General features: G+C 46.8%; 1 protein-coding gene and 1 long non-coding RNA gene across 10 annotated transcripts in view; one reads left to right on the top strand and one right to left on the bottom strand.

The window, feature by feature from the left end:
• Positions 1-20317, bottom strand: part of WSCD2 (WSC domain containing 2) — a 121737-nt gene that overhangs the window by 27569 nt on the left and 73851 nt on the right. For 6 of the 9 annotated variants that reach the window (XR_004729054.3, XM_035257474.3, XM_035257471.3 and 3 more), the window contains 3 exons: positions 17968-18082; positions 14007-14191; positions 138-259 (listed from right to left, as the gene is read on the bottom strand). Coding sequence is in view for 8 of the 9 variants with exons in the window: in XM_035257474.3 (XP_035113365.2) it covers positions 138-259; positions 14007-14191; positions 17968-18082 (422 nt within the window). In the remaining variant the exon portion in view is untranslated. The remainder of the gene's footprint in view (positions 1-137; positions 260-14006; positions 14192-17967; positions 18083-20317) is intronic. The other 3 variants (XM_078338122.1, XM_035257475.3, XM_078338121.1) reach the window with 1 other exon arrangement.
• Positions 1-20317, top strand: part of LOC118144331 (uncharacterized) — a 44627-nt gene that overhangs the window by 17030 nt on the left and 7280 nt on the right. The gene's annotated exons all lie outside the window — the stretch shown is intronic.

The following is a 20317-nucleotide window of genomic DNA, read 5'->3' as shown; positions in this document are numbered from 1 at the left end:
TCCCATGTCATAGACCCCAGTCAACAACTGCATCTGTCCTGACTGAGCTGTTGCATCTCCAGCCAAGCATGTGGTTCCTTCAGCTGTCCTGCACCATCCCCTCCTCCTGAGTTATGTGGTCCCCACCTTGGGCTCACCTTCTCTGTGCAGAAGTCCACGCATTTGTCCACGGACATGTTCAGCATGGCAGCTGTCACGGGTAAGGCCAGGGAAAGGTTGTCAGGCCTGCGAAAGCAGCCCCGGAACACTGCACTTCCATCTGAAGAGCCAGAGAGAAGAGGGCCAGTCAGATATACAAGGAGTCAGATCTGGAGTGGAAAACCACCTTCTGAAGAAAGCTCAGAGAAGGCAAGATTCTGGCCCCAGGTCACAGAGCGAGTCAAAGCAGAGATGGAAAGAATGGCCATGTTTTCTGTTCTTGAAAAGGTCTGCTCATGGTCAATGAGCCTGATACATCAAAGCTCAACCCTGGCCTCAACCCTGGCCCCTTTGTCAACCCTGCCCCCTTTGTCAACAACCCAGGTTGCTGAGATGAGGTTCTTCCTGAGCCATACTATCCCTTTTTAGTCAGACTCCCATGCCTTATTTGCTCATCCCCAACCATGGCAATGCCCCATCCAGGGAAATGATAAAGTGCATGGAGAATTGTTGTAATCTCATTAGGACTGAGTAGGACTAAGGGAAGCAAGGGGTCCAGGGCTGTCTTGTCGTTACTCACTACTACCAGGGTTCTCCTCTCCCTCTTATTGCCCTGGGCTTTAGGGGAAAAGTCTTGGGCCTCAGAAGTCCCTACCTACTCAGTATTGAGCACCATGACAAGCTGCAAAGGACTGACATGTCAGAGGGACTCCCTTTAAGAAAATTTAACCCAGAAATAGTGCAGCTACACAATAAAAAATTTGGGGCCCACTGTCAAATCTTCAATAGAAGTGATACCTTAAAATATTCAGAGATGCTATCTTAGGCTGGGGCCGCTGAAGCAGAGCCTGAGACAAATGTTTTATTGAAGGTGTGCTCTCCGATAAAGAAATCAGAGAGGCAGGACCTGACAGAGCTAACTGAGGATGTGACCTCAGCTGGGTCCCTCCTCCATCCTGGTCTCACAGTGGGAATCAGGGGGGTGCTCTGGATGGGAAACTGCACTGTAGAGCTGGCTCCACCTTACGGAAAGGAGGCTGCCTTGCATTGGCCTTGTCTATCCTAGCCTCCAAGGTCAGTCAGCTTTTAGCTGTGGGCTGTCCCCCAGGGTGGGGCATAACTTCCTGGGAGGGGCTGCTTGCTCCTGATGGGCCCAAGGCTATTTTTCAGAGAAGGGGGCCATTGTGAGCCATTCATTGCCACCAACAGTCACCACAGTAAAGAGGGCTCCGGTGGGCGCCTATAGCATCCACTGCAGATGTACGAAAAGGTTTATCAATGAGGATGTTCACTGCAGCACTTTAAAAATTAACAAGTGAAGGAGTAGAAACAACCTAGGTGTCCAGCAATAGGATAATTGGGCTAGGAATGTCTGGAATGACAGCACACAATGGAATTGTATTGAAAGTGGAATTCCATTGAAAGAAATGGTGTTAAAGGATATTTTAGCCAGATGAAGATGTTTTTAAGATATGAAGTTAAATGAAAACAATATAAAATTCTACATGTTATAAAATACCAATTTTGTAAAAAAAAATTAATCTCTAGAGATTATGCCAGCATGTTAATAACTGTGATGTCCCTGGACAGTAGGTGTGATGGATAAATGTTATGTGTCAATTTAGCTAGGTCATGGTGCCAAGTTGTTTGGTGAAATACTGGTCTAGATGTTGCTCTGAAGGTATTTTATGCATGTGATTGACATCTACCATTAGTTGAACTTAAGTAGAGGAAATTATCCTTGATAATGTGGGCGAGCCTCATCCAATAAGTTGAGGGCCTTAAAAGCAATCCTAAGGCTTCCTGGAGAAGAAGGAATTCCATCTCAGGACGGCAGCATTAGCTCCTGCCTGAGTTTCCAGTCTGCTGACCTGCCATACAAATTTCGGACTTGCCAGCTCCCGCAATTGCATGAGCCAGTTTCCTTAAAATAAATATCTCGGTCTATCTATTCACATGTCCTGTTGGTTTCAATCCTATTGGTTCTGTTTTCTTGGAGAACTCTGACCAATCCAGTAGGAATATCAGTAATTTTTATTTCCATCTCTTTGTAAAACTCATTTCTTTTTTCTACATTGAATATGTATTTTATGTAATAAAGACAAATTTAAAAAAGTGAAGCCATGGCAGGGAGATTGCTTGAGGCCAGGTGTTCAAGACCAACCTGGCCAACACAGTGAGACTCCATCTTTATTAAAACAGTTTTTTTAAGTGACCACTGTTAAATCTTTTGAAAGGCTTGTGATACGTATTTAAAATTGGGTTCAGTTATTACTCAGATTTTGAGTTGTAGATGCCCTTCCAGAAGCATAGCCATCCACATGAAACAAAGGGCATTGCTAACACGGAGTGATCAAAACCACCAGCCCAAGAATGGGCCCCATTTATTGAGTCCCTATTATGTGTCATCTGCTCTGCTGAGCACTTCAGAAACATCAGCTCATGTCACCTTCTTGAAAATCCCACAAGGTTCATCGTAAACTCTCATTTCACAGATGAGAGAAACAGGGCTTTGAGAGAAGATGTTGCAAGACAAATCTAAGGACCCATCTTTTACAGAAACTTACTGAGGCTCATCTCAGAATCAAAATATTAGCTAGCCCTCGGAAAAAAGCAAAGCAAGTTGCAAAAACCATATGTCTCTCTCTATAGCGGTGTTTGGGTCTATCTAGAGTATAAAAGCACTTTTTAGCATACACATATATATTTATATTTATGCACAGAGAAGAGGATGTAGAATAACTCTCTGAGCAGAAGGGTGGGGGGAGGGTGTTTATGAATGATACTTTTTTATTTTAGCTACCAAAGGCATCTTAGTGATTCTTTCTACCACATGGCACCTGGTAGCCTGAAGTTGCTCATTGCAGTGGCAAGTCAAGAAAACTAAGAGGACATTAGGAATTTGATTAAATAGCTGATTTCCAGGGCATGCCCCAGACTCCTGCTATTTTAGCTTTCTGGGTCTCCAGCTTTATCCTGGTGAGACAAATGACAGTGGTAGTGGTGACAGTGGTAGTGGTGACAGTGCCAGGGTGCTGCTGATCTGCTGCATGGTCCCTCCAGGCCTCAGTGTCCCACATATAAATGAGGACTAGGAGTTAGACTATGCAATGACTCTCTTGCCTACTACCCTGGGAACATTCAAAGAAGTGTGGGAACACCTTTGATGGCCCCAGTGGTTTGAGGCCACTGGCACTTGAAGGGCTGAGGGCAGAAATGTGCATGCCTGTTTTGTATAGGACAGCCCTTCACCACCTAAACAAGCACATCCCAAATGCTACCAGTGCCCCATAGAGAAACACTAGACACTCTTCCATCTTGCGGACTGGGGTGCTGAGAGGGATGCCCTGTAAGGTCACCCAGAGGATGATGTTCATAGAATGTGAACCCCTCATACAAGGTGAGGGGAGGGAGGGAAGTGGAGATATATACACACATGTGTGTTTGTGTGTGTGTGTGACACCAAGTTTTGCTTTGTCACTCAGGCTGGAGTACAGTGGTGCGATATTGGCTCACTGCAACCTGCAGCTCCTGGGTTTAAGTGATTCTCCAGCTTCAGCCTTCTGAGTAGCTGGGATTATAGGCGGGCACCACCACACCCAGCTAATTTCTGTATTTTTAGTAGAGACAGGGTTTCACCATGTTGGCCAGGCTGGTCGGGAATTCCTGACCTCAAGTAATCTGTTTGCCTCAGTCTCCCAAAGTGCTGGGATTACAGGCATGAGCCAATACACCCTCCTGGGAGGTGAGCATTTGAGCTAAAGATTTATGGCAATGAGGCAGAAAGTCCCAAGTACTGTGGATGAACCCTCACTTAACTAGAAAACTCAGTTAGCTGGATGCTAACTCAGGTCACTGGGCAATGAGATGTTGCTTTCCCTCTCTATCTTTCCAGTCCACTTGCATTTACTGAGTTCCTGCTGATGCCGGGCTCCATGTTGGGAACTCTGGGTCCGTTCAGTCTTCATAGCAGCCATAGGCAGTAGAAGCTATGGGTACCTCCATCTCACAGATGAGAAAACTGAGGTGGTTCGGGAAGGCTTTCTGGCTTCCAGTGTTACAGAGCTGGCAAACGGCAGAGTGCGATCGAAGCCAGGTTTTCTGTCTCCAAAGCCTGTGCTTCTTCCAATAATAATGATACTATTATGAATAGACGCTTACATTACTATAATGTTGGCCAGGTACAGTGGCTCACACCTGTAATCCCAACACTTTAAGAGGCCAAGGCAGGAGGATCCCTTGAGCCCAGGAATTTGAGACCAGCCTTAACAATATAGCAAGACCCCATCGCTACAAATAATTTTTTTTTTTTTTTGAGACGGAGTTTCGCTCTTGTTACCCAGGCTGGAGTGCAATGGCGCGATCACGGCTCACCGCAACCTCCGCCTCCTGGGTTCAGGCAATTCTCCTGCCTCAGCCTCATGAGTAGCTGGGATTACAGGCACATGCCACCACGCCCAGCCAATTTTTTGTATTTTTAGTAGAGATGGGGTTTCACCATGTTGACCAGGATGGTCTTGATCTCTTGACCTCGTGATCCACCCACCTCGGCCTCCCAAAGTGCTGGGATTACAGGCATGAGCCACCACTCCCGGCTACAAATAATTTTTTAAAAAATTGGCTATGTGTGGTGGCACACACCTGTACTCCCAGCTACTTAGGAGGCTGATATGGAAGAGTTGCTTCAGCCTAGGCAGTTGAGGCTGTAGTGAGCCATGATCATGCCACCACACTCTAGCCTGGTTGACAGAGTGAGATCTTGTCTTAAAAAAAATATTTGATATTGTTGTGATAGTTATTGCTACCATGTACTGATTGTGTGGTATGTGCTGGAAAGTAGGCTGAGCTGTTGACACAACGTGGTCTCAATGAACTCTCCCATTCACCCTGGTCGTATGTGGCTTCCCAGTTTTATAGATGAGGAAACTCAAGGCTTAGAGGACTGAACCTGCTTGATGCAGGTCACCCAGTTTGCAAGAGTCAGTCTGATATCTTTGATATTTATCAAGTGCTAGGCTTTGTGTAAATGCTTGATATATCTTATGTGGTGGAACCTAACCCTTAGCAGGGAGATCTTATTCTCTCCATTATAAAGAAGAGAAAACAGGTGCAGAGGGGCAAGTGACTTGCCCAAGGCCATACAGCTGACAAGCGGCAGTGTCTGGATTCCAGCCTAGGAATGTGTGAATTCCAAGTCTGAGCTCCTGGGCTGTCCCTTTTTAAAAAGCCATCCCTGGCTTTAGCATTTCACAACAGTGGGGCATTGATTTTTCTCTCTCCCACCCTTCATGTCCACTCTGCTTTTGACCACAGATCATTCAGAAAGTCAGGGCTGTCACTCTGAGGTCACCTGACACTGGAGTCTGATTCTTCTTTAAGCATCCTCAGATATCCAGATCTTGACCCTGGGTCTCTAGAACCAACTTTAAATTGTTAACCTGCCTTTTCCCCACCAGGATCCTATTTGAGGGATCATAATGAAATCCCCCGTGTCATAAGCTGGAGCTGAGGGTTGCTACAGATAGTATTTTGAGGGTTGGGGCCAACAGAGGCCTCTTTGGGACTAGGGCAGTCCTGGGTACCCTTGTAGGGATCCCAAGCCCACCAGCTTTTATCCTGTAATGTGGGTCCTTTCTTGAGTCCTACCCCACCACCCCAGTGGGGTCTGAGACCCCAAACACAGCACTATGTTGGGAAGACACAGTCATGTCTGAAGAGGTGAGTGGTGTTTGGGCATGTGGGTGTGGATGTGTCTGTCTGTATATTAATGAGGGGAAGGAGAGGCTGTGTGAGGGCAGTTGTGGGTCTGGCTGCAGTGAGATTGGGCAGTGGAATGTGACCCTGAATGTGTGTCTATTGCTGTGCACACAGTGCTCGTCTGTGGATGAGGGTGTGAGTGATGATGTATGCATCTCGTGTGTATGTGTGGCTGTGTTCATGCCAATGTGAGTGCAGATCCACCTATCTGGGCATGAGGATGCTGAGCTCTGAGAATGCAAATGTGACTCTGTGGACTGTGTTCATTTACACATAGTGGGTCTGTCTATGGGGGAACATAGGAGTTTGTGGCCCTCTGCATTTGACTGTGCGCTTCTGTCAATAACTGGTGTGGTTGTGCATTAGATCAACCTCTAGGAGGATGATCTTACCATAAGGTGTTTGTGCACGTGGAGACAATAACCCTAGGGGCTCTCTCTGGGTTGCCTGGCAACCAGCTACCTGGGAGGAGGGCTCCTTTTCTCCTAGTAGAGGATGAGGCTGGGCTTCAGCCAGTCTCTCATGAGCCCGGCTCAATGCCACCAGGTGTTTGACATTTCCCAACCATCCCCCACAACAGCCGGCACCTAGGTTCAGATAAAAAATATTTATTTCCCCATTGCAAGGGGAAATGCACCTAAGAGAGAGTAACTGGGTGGGCAGGTCCCTCTGATGGAGTCCAGCCCAGATGGAGTCTGCCAAGAGCACTGGGGACCCTTGCACCTGGTGCCCACAGCCAGGGACACTGCTGGTGTCTGTCCCAGTTGTTTGCGTCACAGCGGATCTCACATACAAGTCATCTCTGTATGGGAGTGCACGTGTCTGACTGTGGGCATGTGCAAGGTGAAGCAAGCCCGGGGTGGACTTTGGGGTCCTTTGCCCTCAGGAGTCACCCATGCATCTTTATGAACATTGCTCCAAATAACTGAAGGCACTGGGGCATCCCTCAAGACCTGTGGGTGGCACACATGTGTCTTCCTTTAGGCTTCCTTGACCAAATGCTCTGCCCTCTCCCCTGCCCCCAAGCTGGGCACCCATCACATTTGGGCTCAGTCCCCTGGTGGGTCACATTAGCCTGCATCTCCAGTTGAGCTTCAGGAGACCCACCCTCACCCAGAGCCCCAGGAGAGGTCTTCCATCTTGGTACCACACCAGAGGGCCATGGCACTTCCCTAGACTGACAGGCTCAGGATGTCATCCTGGCTGAGGAACAGAAAACTTAGCGACTAGGAAACAGGAGTTCTAATCCTGACTCTGTTGAAATGGGGAGCTTTCCTTCACATGTCACTCACTGGCACCTCCACCCTTCCTTATCTTTGACCATGGGCAAGTTTCCTCTCATTTCAAAGCCTCAATGTTCTCATCTCTAAAATGGGGGCATATATACTGGGTAGATCATTCAGAGAGGGACATGGATGAACTTTGTGAGCTGCAGGTAGTAGAGAGGGGGCAGTCAAAGGTCTATCTCCTTGCCAGCCATCCTTAGACTGAAAAAAGGAGGAGAGCCATGTGGAATCCCTAGGCTGGCATTTCTCCATGTGCTTTCTTCCAGCCTGCCTAGATATTAGGAGGCCAGAGTAGGAAGAGGAAGGAAGTCTTTGTAGATCCAGCTCAGCAGAGACTGGTTTCCCTTTGACATTTAAGCACCTGCTAATGAGTCCCTGACTCTCCCAGCTTAGAGAGGAAGGTAAAACGGAATGCTCTGAGTTAGGAAATAAGGTGAGATTTTTAGAGGGCTTAACAGACCAGGGATGGATTAGAAGCTACTGCTGTGCACCTCTCTGGGTAAGATGTGTTCTGGGGTGCGGTAGGGAGGATAACAGTTTGGGAAGTCAATTCCAGGAGGAGTTAATCTCCTGGGTGGAAGGTATTCCTGAAGTCTGGCTTATTTTACTTTGTGAGGAGACTGTGTGAAGTCACAGTGGGCTTCCTGATGTCTGGTGGATAGGTTGGAGAGCCTTCCAAGCCAGCAAGGCAGTGGTTTAGCTTGACACCCAGGGACCTGGAGAGCACTTTGGAGGCCATCTCTCTCTGCAGCTGGCTCTCCACTGTCTTGGTGATCTGGACACAGAATATACACGGTAGCCAAGACATTTAATCTCCCCACTTCCCTCATTTCCTCCATCTGTAATATGGGTCACCTTGCCCCCCCACTTCAGTGAACGAGAGACTTTTATTTCTTATGCCTGAAAATGAAAGGGAAGTGGCCAGGGAATTCCTTTGCTTCCCTGACACTCACTTGTCAGGTATAAAGAATTCTGGATTTTCAAAGCAGTGAAAAGATGCCTTCTTGTTTGCAAAAGGCTCTGGTGTAATAATGTCTTCCTAATTACCAACCCTTCCTAAATAAGAACAGTGATGGCAATAGTAACAGCTGTTTACTCTATGTCATTAGTGCTAAGTGTGTTGTGCATATTATATCTCAATTAATTCTCACAGCAACCTATGAGGTGGACAATACTATTACCCTGTTTTATAGGCAGAGACCCTGAAACCTGGCAATTCAAGTACTTTTCCAGGTCACACAGTTAGTAAGGAGTAGAGCTGGGATTTGACCCCAATCTTGTTTGACATCACATTCTAGTTTCCCATCTTTTTACCATCCTGAAGAAGGTCTGTCAAATTTTAACAAGTTGGGCTCCAGAGACCCCCATGCCAGCTACCTGACTTTGCCAGAAATCCTCCCAGGCCTCACAGTGGGAGTCCAAGGATTGCAAAAGTCCATGCCCCACATTCTGACAATGTCAGCTCTGCATTGCCAGGCTAGCTGGGATGGTACATGACCTCAGCAGCTTGGGCTTTTTACTAGCAAGAAGCAAGCAGAGCAACTGTTCATCAACTCCCTTTGCTGGGGGCAGACAAAGAACAGCCTGGAACGAGCTGCAAGCGCCTCTGAAGTCCTATCATCTCTTTGTGCTGGAGCTTCACAAAAATGAGGTAAATGTCACCAGGCATCAGCTTAGAGGCAGCTGTGGAAGAGTTCTCCTTGGTTTGAAAGAAGCCACCACCCCCTGGGTAATTAGGCCAAGCTCCACTGCATTAAAGATGCTGGTGAGGGGAAAGGCAGTGAGCTGGAAGCTGTTAACAGCTACCTAGCTACCTATAATCAGAGAGAGATTGAATTACACAAAGAGCCTAACTGTCCAAAGAGAATTTAAACCAGCTATTTTTAGACATTACCAAAGGCTCCTGTGGACTGTTGGAAATTCAAATGGCTTGAATTGGGTGTTTCTTGGAGTGAACTGGGGAGCTTCCATTAGGAAGAAGCTACTCTGTAACAGGCACTGTGCTAGTTGCTTTCTAGACTTTATCTCACTTGGTGGCCACAGAAATTGTGAAAGATTGGGATTGTCTTTATTTTATAGATGAGGCACCTGATGCCTGGAAAGAAGTGGCTTGGCCTAAGTCAATACAGCTGTTCAGTGAGAGAGTTGGGATAGAAACACTGTGTGCCTGATTCTAAAACCTGCATTGCTCCCATGGTGCTGTCCATGGGAGAGAATTGGTTTGCTCTCCCACATTTGGCTTTCAGGCAACTGTGACTCTTCCCTGATCATCTGAGTGTTCCTCTCAGCAGAAGTAGTTGGAATGGAGTATCAGTGAACATAAAGCAAAGCGCTGCACAAAATTCTCCTTCTAACTTTGGTAGACAAATTTGCCAGAATTAACAACAGTACACAAAATTCACCATGTAAATTGTGAACCATAAATAAGGTGTCTATTTTTTTCAGTGATAGTGTAAGCTTCATAATGTCTTAAGCTAGGAAGGAAAAAACAAGAGGAAAAAAGTACAGATCCCTAGGAGAGGCTGGTTTGCCATCAGTGGGATTTGAGGCAGTGCTAAAGGGTGGTCAGCACCATGGACAGCCACCCATGGGACTGACGAGCCACGTTCAGTTTATTTCTGATGAACTTTGTAACCCAAATCTTGCAAGAATCCTTCAGGCAAATGAAATTTCTTGCAACAGCCCATAAAGCTATAATGTTCTCAAACCACCATCAGGTCTTTACCCCTGAGAGAAGAGCTACGCTTGCCGACACATTTAGCAAACTGCTGTGAAAAATGTAATCTGACCAAGAAGGAAGTCCATTTCTCGGTTCTTTTGCAACAGGGGCAAAGAGTCCACGTGCCCAAGAGTTTGTGTCAAGGCAGCATAGCAGGGTGCCTGCAGACATTTGCTCTGCTAACCTTTTAATGCTCTCACTATTATTGGACTATTCCATCACCTCAGAAACACGTAAGCTGGCAACCTGTGCGTGTTGCCAGATGCCCCACCAAAGTGGTGCTTGGGAGATAATAAGCTTCCTTTAGATCTCTCCAGTCATTAAGAGTTCTGTGCCACTGCTCAGGAAAACACAATTAGGACACAGTGTTAATACCAACTAACGACTCTACAAATGAAATCTGGTTTCCTCCATTGCTGTTTGCTGGAGTGTTCGCTCATTTCTCTCGCCTGATGTAATACATGCCAGAGTTGTGTGCCAGTGACTTGGAAGACATCCCTTTCTGACTTGTGTACAAAGCAAATCCTAGGCACAGTCCTAGGAAATTGAAGTTGCCACTGAGTCAGAGCAGAGACATTGCAGATTTCATATTGCCTAGAGTCTAGAAACAAGGTGGAAGGAGGGATCAGGGGACAGGGAAGGAAGGAGATGAGCTGGAGCCAAGGAATTCCCCCCAAAGAGAAAAGATGGGGTTCTGAACCAAATTCAGGGTCAGGGTGTCTACAGTGCTGTAGCAAGTGTACTCTAACTGGGATTCAGGGACCTGGGTTCCAGCCACGCTTAGTCCCTAAGAGGCACAGTAGCTTTGGAAAAACCATACCTGCCAATCATTTTCTGTAATAGGCACCCAGCTTTTGTGCACTATTCGCTTTACCTACTTTCTCTCCCACTCCTTGGTGATTTGTCTTGAATCTGCGTATCTTCCCCTCCACCAGGCAACAACCTATGCATCTTTCAAGGCTCTCATCAAATGTACCCTCCTTTATCGAGCTGCCCCCTCCTATATGGAGCTTCCCACAGTGCTGTTAAATTTAGCCATTTCTATTCTTTGAGCCTCAGTTTTTACAAATGTAAAATGCAGACATCAGTGAGAAAGGTGTTTCCAACATAGCATTCAACACATGACCTTTGCTGACTCTGGACTTTTGAGCATGAGTTAGAACACATGCTGTCCCTTTGACCTGGAATCCTCTTAGAATAAGATTCAGCTCAAAAGTTGTTCCCTTGGCTCTTAAAGACAGAGTCCCCATAGCCCTCTGGGTCTCTGTTCAACCAATCCTACTGGCATCAAGTCTGCACAAAATTATCCTTCTAACACATGGTTGAACCAATCCCATTAGTATCAGGTCTGTTGCCCATGAGATGGCAAGCTTCCTGAGGTCAGGCATTGTATTTTACTAACCACTGAGCCTCTCCATACCTCATCAAGTGTTTTGGTTCAATGAACTGTCCCAGTGCTCTCTTTGTATACCATGTTGCCAACTGGATTTGAAACATGTCCTCTTGGATATAATACAAAAATTCTATTCTCAGATGGTACAAAGCACCACCCAAATAATTGTGCCACACAGAAGGGGACAGGTGAGGGGTGCAGTAGCATTCCTGCCTGCAGTGTCCCCCCGCCACCCAGCTTGCCCACGGTCAGTGAAGATGTTATTATATAATACAAGGTGATCACAGCAGTGTGTGGAGGGGGATAAAGAGGGGGAAGAAGGTGAGTGGGAGAAAGAAGAGAGAGGTGGAGAGAAGGAGAGGGGGGCGAGAGGAGAGAAAGATATTGAGAGAGAGTGTGTCCAGATTATTCAGCCAACCTGAATGTTAACCAAAAGGAGGTCTGGCTAGTGTCTGGCTAATGACATACACAATCCAATTCTTGTTATCTATCTCAGCTTCATACACTAGGATGTGTTAGTGGCAGCAGCTTTCTCTCTAAATATCCCTGTCTTTAAGGTCATCTCTTCAGATGGTCCAAATGTTGCTATTAAATAACATAAATATTGACATAAAGTTGATTGATTATGAAGGTGATAAATCTTCCACCAAGTTAAAAACTCATAACATTAGCAGCCAAACCAGAAACCCACTCTATGGACAGTCTCTGGCCTGTATTTCACATACTACCTCTGCCCTCTGCCCTCTGCCCTCCTAGGCCTTCATATCTGAGCTGAGGTGACTATGGGGAGGTGGAAGTTGCAGTCCATTTGGAAAAACCAGCCAGTCTGTAAATTGACAGCACGTTTGACCCCACTGCACAGCAAAGCTTGAATGGAGCTTCAGAAATATGGGATTTGAGGCCAGGCGTGATGGCTCATGCCTGTAACCCCAGCATTTTGGGAGGCTGAGGTGGGTGGATCACAAGGTAAGGAGTTTGAGACCAGCCTAGCCGACGTAGTGAAACCCTGTGTCTACTAAAAATAAAAAAAATTAGCCAGGTGTGGTGGTGGGCACCTGTAATCCCATCTACTCATGAGGCTGAGGCAGGAGAATTGCTTGAACCCAGGATGCAGAGGTTTCAGTGAGCTGAGATCACGCCACTGCACTCCAGCCTGTGCGATAGTGTGAGACTCCATCTCTCTCAGAGAGAGAGAGAGACGAAATTCTCATGGTAGAGGCCCTTGCACTCCATGTTGCATTCTGCATATATATATATATATATATATATGTATGTATGTATGTATATGTATACATGTATATGTATATGTGTATGTATATATATATATGGAGAGAGAGAGAGAGAGAGAGAGAGAGATGGAGTCAAACAAACTCATTGTTTGCTTGAAAATGTGTTCAGTGTTTCAAGCAAACAAACAATGAGTTTCTATAAACGATGAAATCACATGGAAGAGGCCTTTCTCTGCAAACAGACTAGCTGTTAAATTTCTGCTAAAGCCACCGGGGTGGGCAGGACTACATTCTGGACGAGACCCACAGAGGCTCAAAATGTGGTTTGTGGACCAGCATCCTGGCATGACCTGGGAGCTCCTTAAAAATGCGGCGTCTCACTGGACCTGCTGAATTAGAATCTGCATTTTTACGAGATCTCCTAGGGGAACTCTGAGGCACATGCAAATCTGGAAGCACTGGCCAGAGGGCTAGAGAAGCAGTTGTGGATTTCTGCTTCTGTCTCTGGACTGCATGGGAGGTGTAACCTCCGGAAAGGTCAGTCCCCCCATCTTTCATCAAGCCCATTAGCTCTTCTCACAGGTCTTAAGGTCATTCGGAATTAGATGATGTAACCCTTGGACTGGTTGGGGATAATGAACGACAGTAACGCCCTGAAAAGGCTGTAGGGAAGTTAAATGAAATTCGGTCTGTAATTGGCTTAGGACAGTGCCTGGTGTGCAGCATATTATTGATACATAGTTATTAGCTGTTATTAAACACTCCTCTCCAGTCCCTAGGAGGGGACAATAATGGGACAGTGCCCACAGACAAAGAGCCATCTTTGTCCTCTTATTCACCCCCTCCTTCTCTTGGTTTGGAAACTAAGAGATTTTCCAACAAGACTCAAACCAGAAGCATGAATAAGCCAGGATGAATTCTCTTTGAAAGCATCAAAGGCTCCAGAGTTGGTTTAAATTCTTCTGCTTATAAGCTTTGTGACATTGAGAACTCAGTTTCCTCATCTGTAAAATGGGAATAAGTAAACAATAGTACCTGTGTCAAGGGTCATTGTGAAGATTAGATGTGCTATTCTATATGAGGCATGGAGAAAAGGACAAACAAAGTGTTTGCTATTGTCATTACCATCACCATCACCATTAGGGACAATCTGCTCTGTGAAAATCAGGATGGGAAGGCAAGGCCCAGGCTCCAACTCAGTTTCAGAAGGAGGAAGACTGGTGAGAATGAGGGATGCAGCTGGTACCAGAGGCAGCTCAGAGTAGTGGGAGGGAGAGAATCACATGCGGGACTATTCAAAGGAGCTGGGGCAGAGGGCTCTGCGAGGGACTGGGAGAGGCAAGGCTGGGGCAGGATGATGGTGGCCTTGGAGTGATGGGGAGCCATGGAGGGTACAGGGTGGACATGTGGGACTCTTAACTCTGATGGACAAGGACTGCAGCCGAGGGAGGAGCAGCAGAGAGGGGCAGGGCAGACTCACGTACACCTGCGGGCTGACTCCTGGGCCAGCTGCAGCCGGTAGACGGAGAGGTGGTTGGCGCCGCCGCACACGCTGCCTCTCTCGCCCTTGCACTCCATGTCGCACTCTGCCTCGCTCACGTTTGCCGCCTGGATCTTGTGGCCACAGTAGCACTCGGCGCCGAACTCCAGCCCGGCATACAGGTAACCCCTGGGGGAGGCTGCTGTCAAGCAGGGTGGCTGCCACCATGGAGACCCCAAGACAGGGAGACTCAATGTGGAGACCTGGGGTATGGGAGGGCTCTGGGGACCAGGAGATCCCGGGGAAATGGGGAGACTGCCGATGGGAGGTGGGGGCAACTGGGAGGACCCCAGGGGACAGGAAAGACCTCAGGGGACAGGAGACCTACCCATTATGGAAACCTGGGAGATGAGGGCTTTCAGGAGAGACGGGGACCCCAAAGAAATGAGATTAGGGAGGTAGCACACAGTAAACCCTGGAAAGAGGGCAGGGGAGACCCTGAGGTGGTCAGGGAGACTCTCAGATCTGTGAGAGTCTCCATGGGGCAGGGGGATATGGGTCTGGGATAAGGAGACCCCAAAAGGAGTCAGGGAGGCTACAGAGTTAGCCTTGCAGGGGGGCAGTGTGGAGGCAAGAAAGCCAAGAAAGAATATAGGTTGGCCCCTAGAGGACAGGGAGACCCAGAGAGGGGACAGGAACACCCAGGGAAGGGACAGGAACACCCAGGGACCATCCACCAGCCTTCATCTCCACCTTTCTACACCTACCCACAATGACACACCATGTCCATATTCACACTCTCCTGTTCACACCTGCACTTGGAGATACACACACATCCCAGATCCTGTGGCCTCCCATACTGCACTCTCTTTCTTGCTCTTCCCTGTCTGGAAACCTGAGACATTCATCTCTCCAGAGTGTAGCTCCTTTATTCCTGGAAACATCACCCAGGAATGGTGCCTCCTTGTCCCATGAGAGGAGCTAGGGTGAGGGAAGGAGGCACAGGGTGCTCATCAAGGAGGCAGGGACTCTCGTACTCCTTTGGGGGAGCACAAAAATGGGCTCTCACATTCAGCCAAGGAAAAATTCCTCAAACTAAAAATCCAGGCACTGCAAGGTTTTCAAGTTTTTTTTTGAAAATTTTCATAGTGATGGAATCCTTTACTAAAAAGGGTTCTTAGTGGCTACCCCACTCTGTAAACAAATGAAAAGAGCATTGCTTGCTCTGGCTCCGGGAGTAGGAACGACAAAGTCTGAGATGGTGGAGAACTGAGGTACAGGGGAACCCATAAAAGAGGCTTGAGGGAGTACTTTTGCTCTTCTGCCATGGGAGGACACAGCAGCAAGATACCATCTTTGAAGCAGAGAGTGGGCACCCACCAGATACCAAATCTATTGGCACCTTTGATCTTGGACTTCCCAGCCTCTAAGGACTATAAGCAATAAATTTCTGTTGCATATAAATGATCCAGTCTAAGGCATTTTGTTCTAACATCCCAAACAGGCTAAGATGCCCACCAGCCTTCTGCTGGAGGATGCTGAAGGCCAATTCTGCTGAAGTCACTGGCTTTCTGATCTTTAAACACGCTGAATTCAGTCCTCCTCAAGGCCTCTGTCCTGGCTGTCTCTCTGCCTGAAGGATTCTTCCTCTGCTGTTTGCCTGGTTGGTTTCTTTTTACCTTCCAGGTCGGGGCTTAGGCATCTTCCTAGAGAATCCTTCATTGATGACCTCACCAAATGTTACCCTTCACGCCGGCCACTATCCCGTCACTCCATTTTAGTTTCTTCCGGCTCTCATCACTTTTGAAATGATCTTAGTGATTTCTAATGTATTTTGTAAATTGCCTGCCTTTTTCTCTAGAATATAGTCTCCAGGAGGGCGGTGACCCTGTGGTCTTGCCCACCTATCCTGGGACAATGCCTGGCATATGAGAGATGATTAATACACATTCACGGAATGAATGTAGACCCCTTCCTTGATAGACACCCTGAAGTGGCTCCCCATTGCCCTCCAGGTCAAATCTGGATGCTTTAGTTGGCTCTCAAGTCTCCGTTTCACTGGGCTTTTGACACCTCTATGGTTTCCCCTGCTGACACTCCCTTTGTGCCTTCTGAGCACTCCCATGCTGCCTACCTGAGTGAGTATATTTCAGGAGTCCTGGCCTTTGAGCATGATGTTATTTCTGCCCTACATAGAAAACTCCTACTCATCCTTCAAAACCCGGCTTATGGTCTCACCTCTATAACTCTTCTTGTACCCTCTTCGTGGAGCCCTCCATCCCTTCCATCTTCTTGACTTTCCTGCACTTTGCAAAGCACATCCACCCCAGCACCCATTATACATAATGTCTCTGTACCCTGGTTTCCTCATCTGTGGAATGTGGCTCATAACATTGCTACCTCATAGGGGTCTTGTGAAGTTGAGAGTTAATATTTGCAAAATTCTCAGACAGTGCCTGGCACAGAACAAGTGCTTTTTAACTATTGTAAGCTGTTGTTATTCTACTGCCCATGCCTATTGTTCATGCCCCTATCTCCCCATCCAGATGGGAAACCACCCTGAGGACAGGGCTGTGGGTGGCTCATCTCTGCATCTCCAGCATGTGGAATCAGGTCTAGCACCCATGGGCAGATATTTGCTGAACCTAACTGAATTACATGAGTAGCTCTGACTCATCTTGGCTGTTATCTTCTCTGAGAAGTATTTCCTTTCACCCCAGGAAACTTAGACCTCGTCTGCATGTCTAACTGTCTGTGATTCTTCCATCTTATCTGACTGTGTTATCCCTCTCTGTTTACATGTTTGTCTCCCCTTGCAGGCTGTGAGCTCTTTAAGGCCAGGGGCTGTGTGGATTCCACCTCTGTTTCCTCTGCTCCCCCGCCCTCAAGTTTGATAGATAACTTATTGACTTTATATTACCAAAGACTTGGAATCCTTTTCAAGTTGGAGCAGGTCCTAGGCTCAGGATTTTAATAGAGGCCTCCCCAGGCAGTTGATTATAAAGGGGACAGTGTTTCCTAATCAAGAACAGCAGGAAGAGTCTCTCAGTGGCCACCCACTTGCCCATTTCCACACCAGGCATACAGCTGAGGTTGGCAGAACTTGTGACCATCAGAGGCATCTGCCTGGAGGTAAGCATATGAGAGCCTCTTCATGAGCTACTACAAGGTCAAGACTTCCAAGAAAGAAGGAGAGAAGCTCAGCTCAGCCCCATGGTGCCCCCAGGGGTTTTTTCCCCTGTTCACCAGGCCTCTGGGGACTTGTCCACTCTCAAAATGTCAACTCCCTCCCCCTACTCCCAGTGCATGTCAAAAAATCATCATCATCTGAGATTGGAAAATACTGTCTGAACAGTCGAGTGTCTCTCTCTTGGAGAAAAATGAGGAGTTTATAATTTGACAAACCATTAGATGCCCCCACCTTACCCTTCATGCGGACATCTTACAAGCTTCATGCTTACAGCCCTCATCTGCACGCACATGCGCACATCTAATTATGCATTTCTAGTGTGCAATTCTTCACAGGCTTGCATGCTCTCAACACAGTGTTGAACATTCAACAAATGCAATCAGATACCTACACACACAAGCACAGTTCTGGGCCCTTGTACACATTTTTACAAAGACTCCTGCATATACGGCCACTATTATTTAAAGATCACTGCATATTGGCATTAAGCTCACAAACACAACTAGCTGACCCTGTACCCTGTATGCTCCAAAATTGTTCCTAGACACAATGTGACACAGTTGCACAGTCACAAACTCTCATAGACCAACTCTCAGTCCCCAGTTGTGTGCATGTGCACATACACACAATGCACACACACAACGCATACACACCCTTCCATCACCCTTTCCTTGTGGTCATGGCTCACCCTTCAAGACAGGACAAAGAATACCACAGGCAGCAATCTGAGAAGGAAGGGCCTGAAATGGACAAGTCTGGGGTGCTGGGACCCTACCGTTCAGCACAGTTGTCCTGGCAACGGAAGATGGTCATCTTTTTGTAGTCAAAAAAGGACACTCCTCGAAGGGCCCGACTCTGGGTGTCATCCAGGTAGCAGCCGATGTACTTGGCTTTGGGGAAAGGAAAAAGTCAGAGGTGGCTGGGGACAAAGCCGTAAGGGTTAAAGGAGGAAACCTCACCAGTGTGTCTCTAGTTATGTGACCTATTGACCTTTTAATGTCAAGCCCTTCCTTTGGGCAGAAATGAGAGACTGAAAGTCATTTGTCTTGGCAGAACCTGGTCTAATCAGGGCAGTGGAGACCAACACAGAGGAGGGAACCCTTCTGTGGGCTGCAGCCAAGCCCTTGAGGTTACCTGGTGACAGCTGAGCATCCAGGAACCCAAGCCAAGGCCATTCCCTAAGCACCAAATAGAGCTTCCATTTCTTGCATTAAGACAGCTCTAAAAGGCTCAACATTTGACATGTTACCATTTATACAAGCTGCCTTAAGACATGTATTTTTCCCTGAAAAGCACCCTGGTCTTGGCTATCTCAAGGTCTAGGTCCTCTGAAATGGTTACTTCCTAGCATGGACCTGTTAAGTTTAAGCCAGGTAACCTCTCAGAGACCTAGTTTTACTTGAATCAGGAACAAAAGTAACAATCTAATGAGGTTAAAATAGAATGATTTATGTAAAAGTTTCTACTATAGTGCCTTGCATATGATAGGCATCAAATTAAGGCGAGCAGAGTAAGAAACTGACCATTCACAGTGCTGTGTAAAGTACTTTACAGTTTGCCTCTATTGTAGGGCAAGGTGAATGTTCCCATTCAAAGGAAAATTTTAAATGATGTAAAATAACCATCCAATTATAAATCATACACTTAGTTTTCTCAAAATAGTCAACATTTTCCTATACTTTATGGTAAACAGTAATTCCCATACATGAAAACAGCTGTTTATAGTGTCTTTAAACTCACAGTTTATAGTGCCTTTTCCCATATGTTTTAGAAATTATTACTATTATTTGGACATTCACTTTGGTAAGTGCTTTATATATATTGTTGCCTTGCATCCTTACAATGATCCCATGAGAATATTATTACCATTTTATACAGAAGAGAAAATGGCCCAGAGAGGTTAAGTCACTTGCTCGAAGTAACACAGCTTCTATGTGTGGATTCAGAATTGATGAAGCCAAGCGATCTGGCTCCAGAGCCTGTGTTCTGAACTGCTGGCTTTTTGAGTCAGGGAATCTTCCTAATGCCCCCACGTGAAGTGGAGAACACTGACGTTGTCATGCTCTTATCTTAGATGACTTAACAGAGGTCCAGAAAGGTGCAGTGGCCTCCCTAAGGCCTACAGCTAATTGTTCACAGAATCAAGGTTTAAATCCAGGCCCATGAGACCCCCAAATCAGTAACTAGAGATCAGACAAAGGATCCAGCCAGCACTTGGAATTAAGTGTCCCTTATAGGGAATGATTGAAGAAAAGACTAAATTCCACTTAATCAATTCCTTGGCCAGGCAGCTATCTAGTTTAAACCATCAGCTTCTTTCCCCACTTACTTGTGGTAGAGAGCATGATCTAGCAGAGAATGCGGGTTCATTACTGAGCAATTGCGCCCCTGGAGAGGGCTCTGCTGAGTGCACGTTATTTTCAGCCCCACTGGAGATGTGCCTTGACCTGATCACCTTGAATTTCCTTCATAAGACAGAGGTGATTTGCTTGACTAAGAACAGTCCACCTTTAAAAGAAACATTGCCTCCCTGGAACAGCACAGCAGACACTGACAGCCCTGGAGAAGCCCAGGTCTTGTCTCTGTGCTTGTTCAACAGTGTGTGCCCCTCCCATCACAGACGGAGTCATAGCCCTTGACTTGGAGCACGAATGCTATTCATACCTGAGCTGGGAGAGGGCACTTTGTGGTCATGTGGGCAAGGGCTGCACACTAACTTCAGTTCAGCCTTCCCTAGAGGACTGAATGTCTAACATGTACAGTAGGATAGGCAGGAGAGAAAAATAGAAGGAGCTGGAGGGAGAAGAAGGAAGAAAAGGAGGGATGGTGGAGTGGGAAGAGGGAAGGGAAGAGAGGAAAAGGTTGGTTTATTTTGATAGTCTGAGGTCTTTGTCATCAGATCAACAGATTGTGTGTATGTGTATGTGTTTGTGTGTGTGTGTGTGTGTGTGAGAGAGAGAGAGAGAGAGAGAGGGAGAGAGAGACAGAAACAGAGGAGACGAAACTATCATATTTTGAACACCTACTATGTGCTATCTACTTTACTATGCGCCATGTCTCCTTTTTTAAAAATTCAGTCTTCACAAACTTCTTATGAACCCATGTAGTTTGATGACATGACACAA

This window comes from Callithrix jacchus, chromosome 9 (genome assembly GCF_049354715.1).
Source record: "Callithrix jacchus isolate 240 chromosome 9, calJac240_pri, whole genome shotgun sequence".
NCBI classification, from domain to species: Eukaryota; Metazoa; Chordata; class Mammalia; order Primates; family Cebidae; genus Callithrix; species Callithrix jacchus.
Note: the sequence above shows the minus strand (reverse complement) of the source record. Positions and strands in the feature narration are given on the sequence as shown.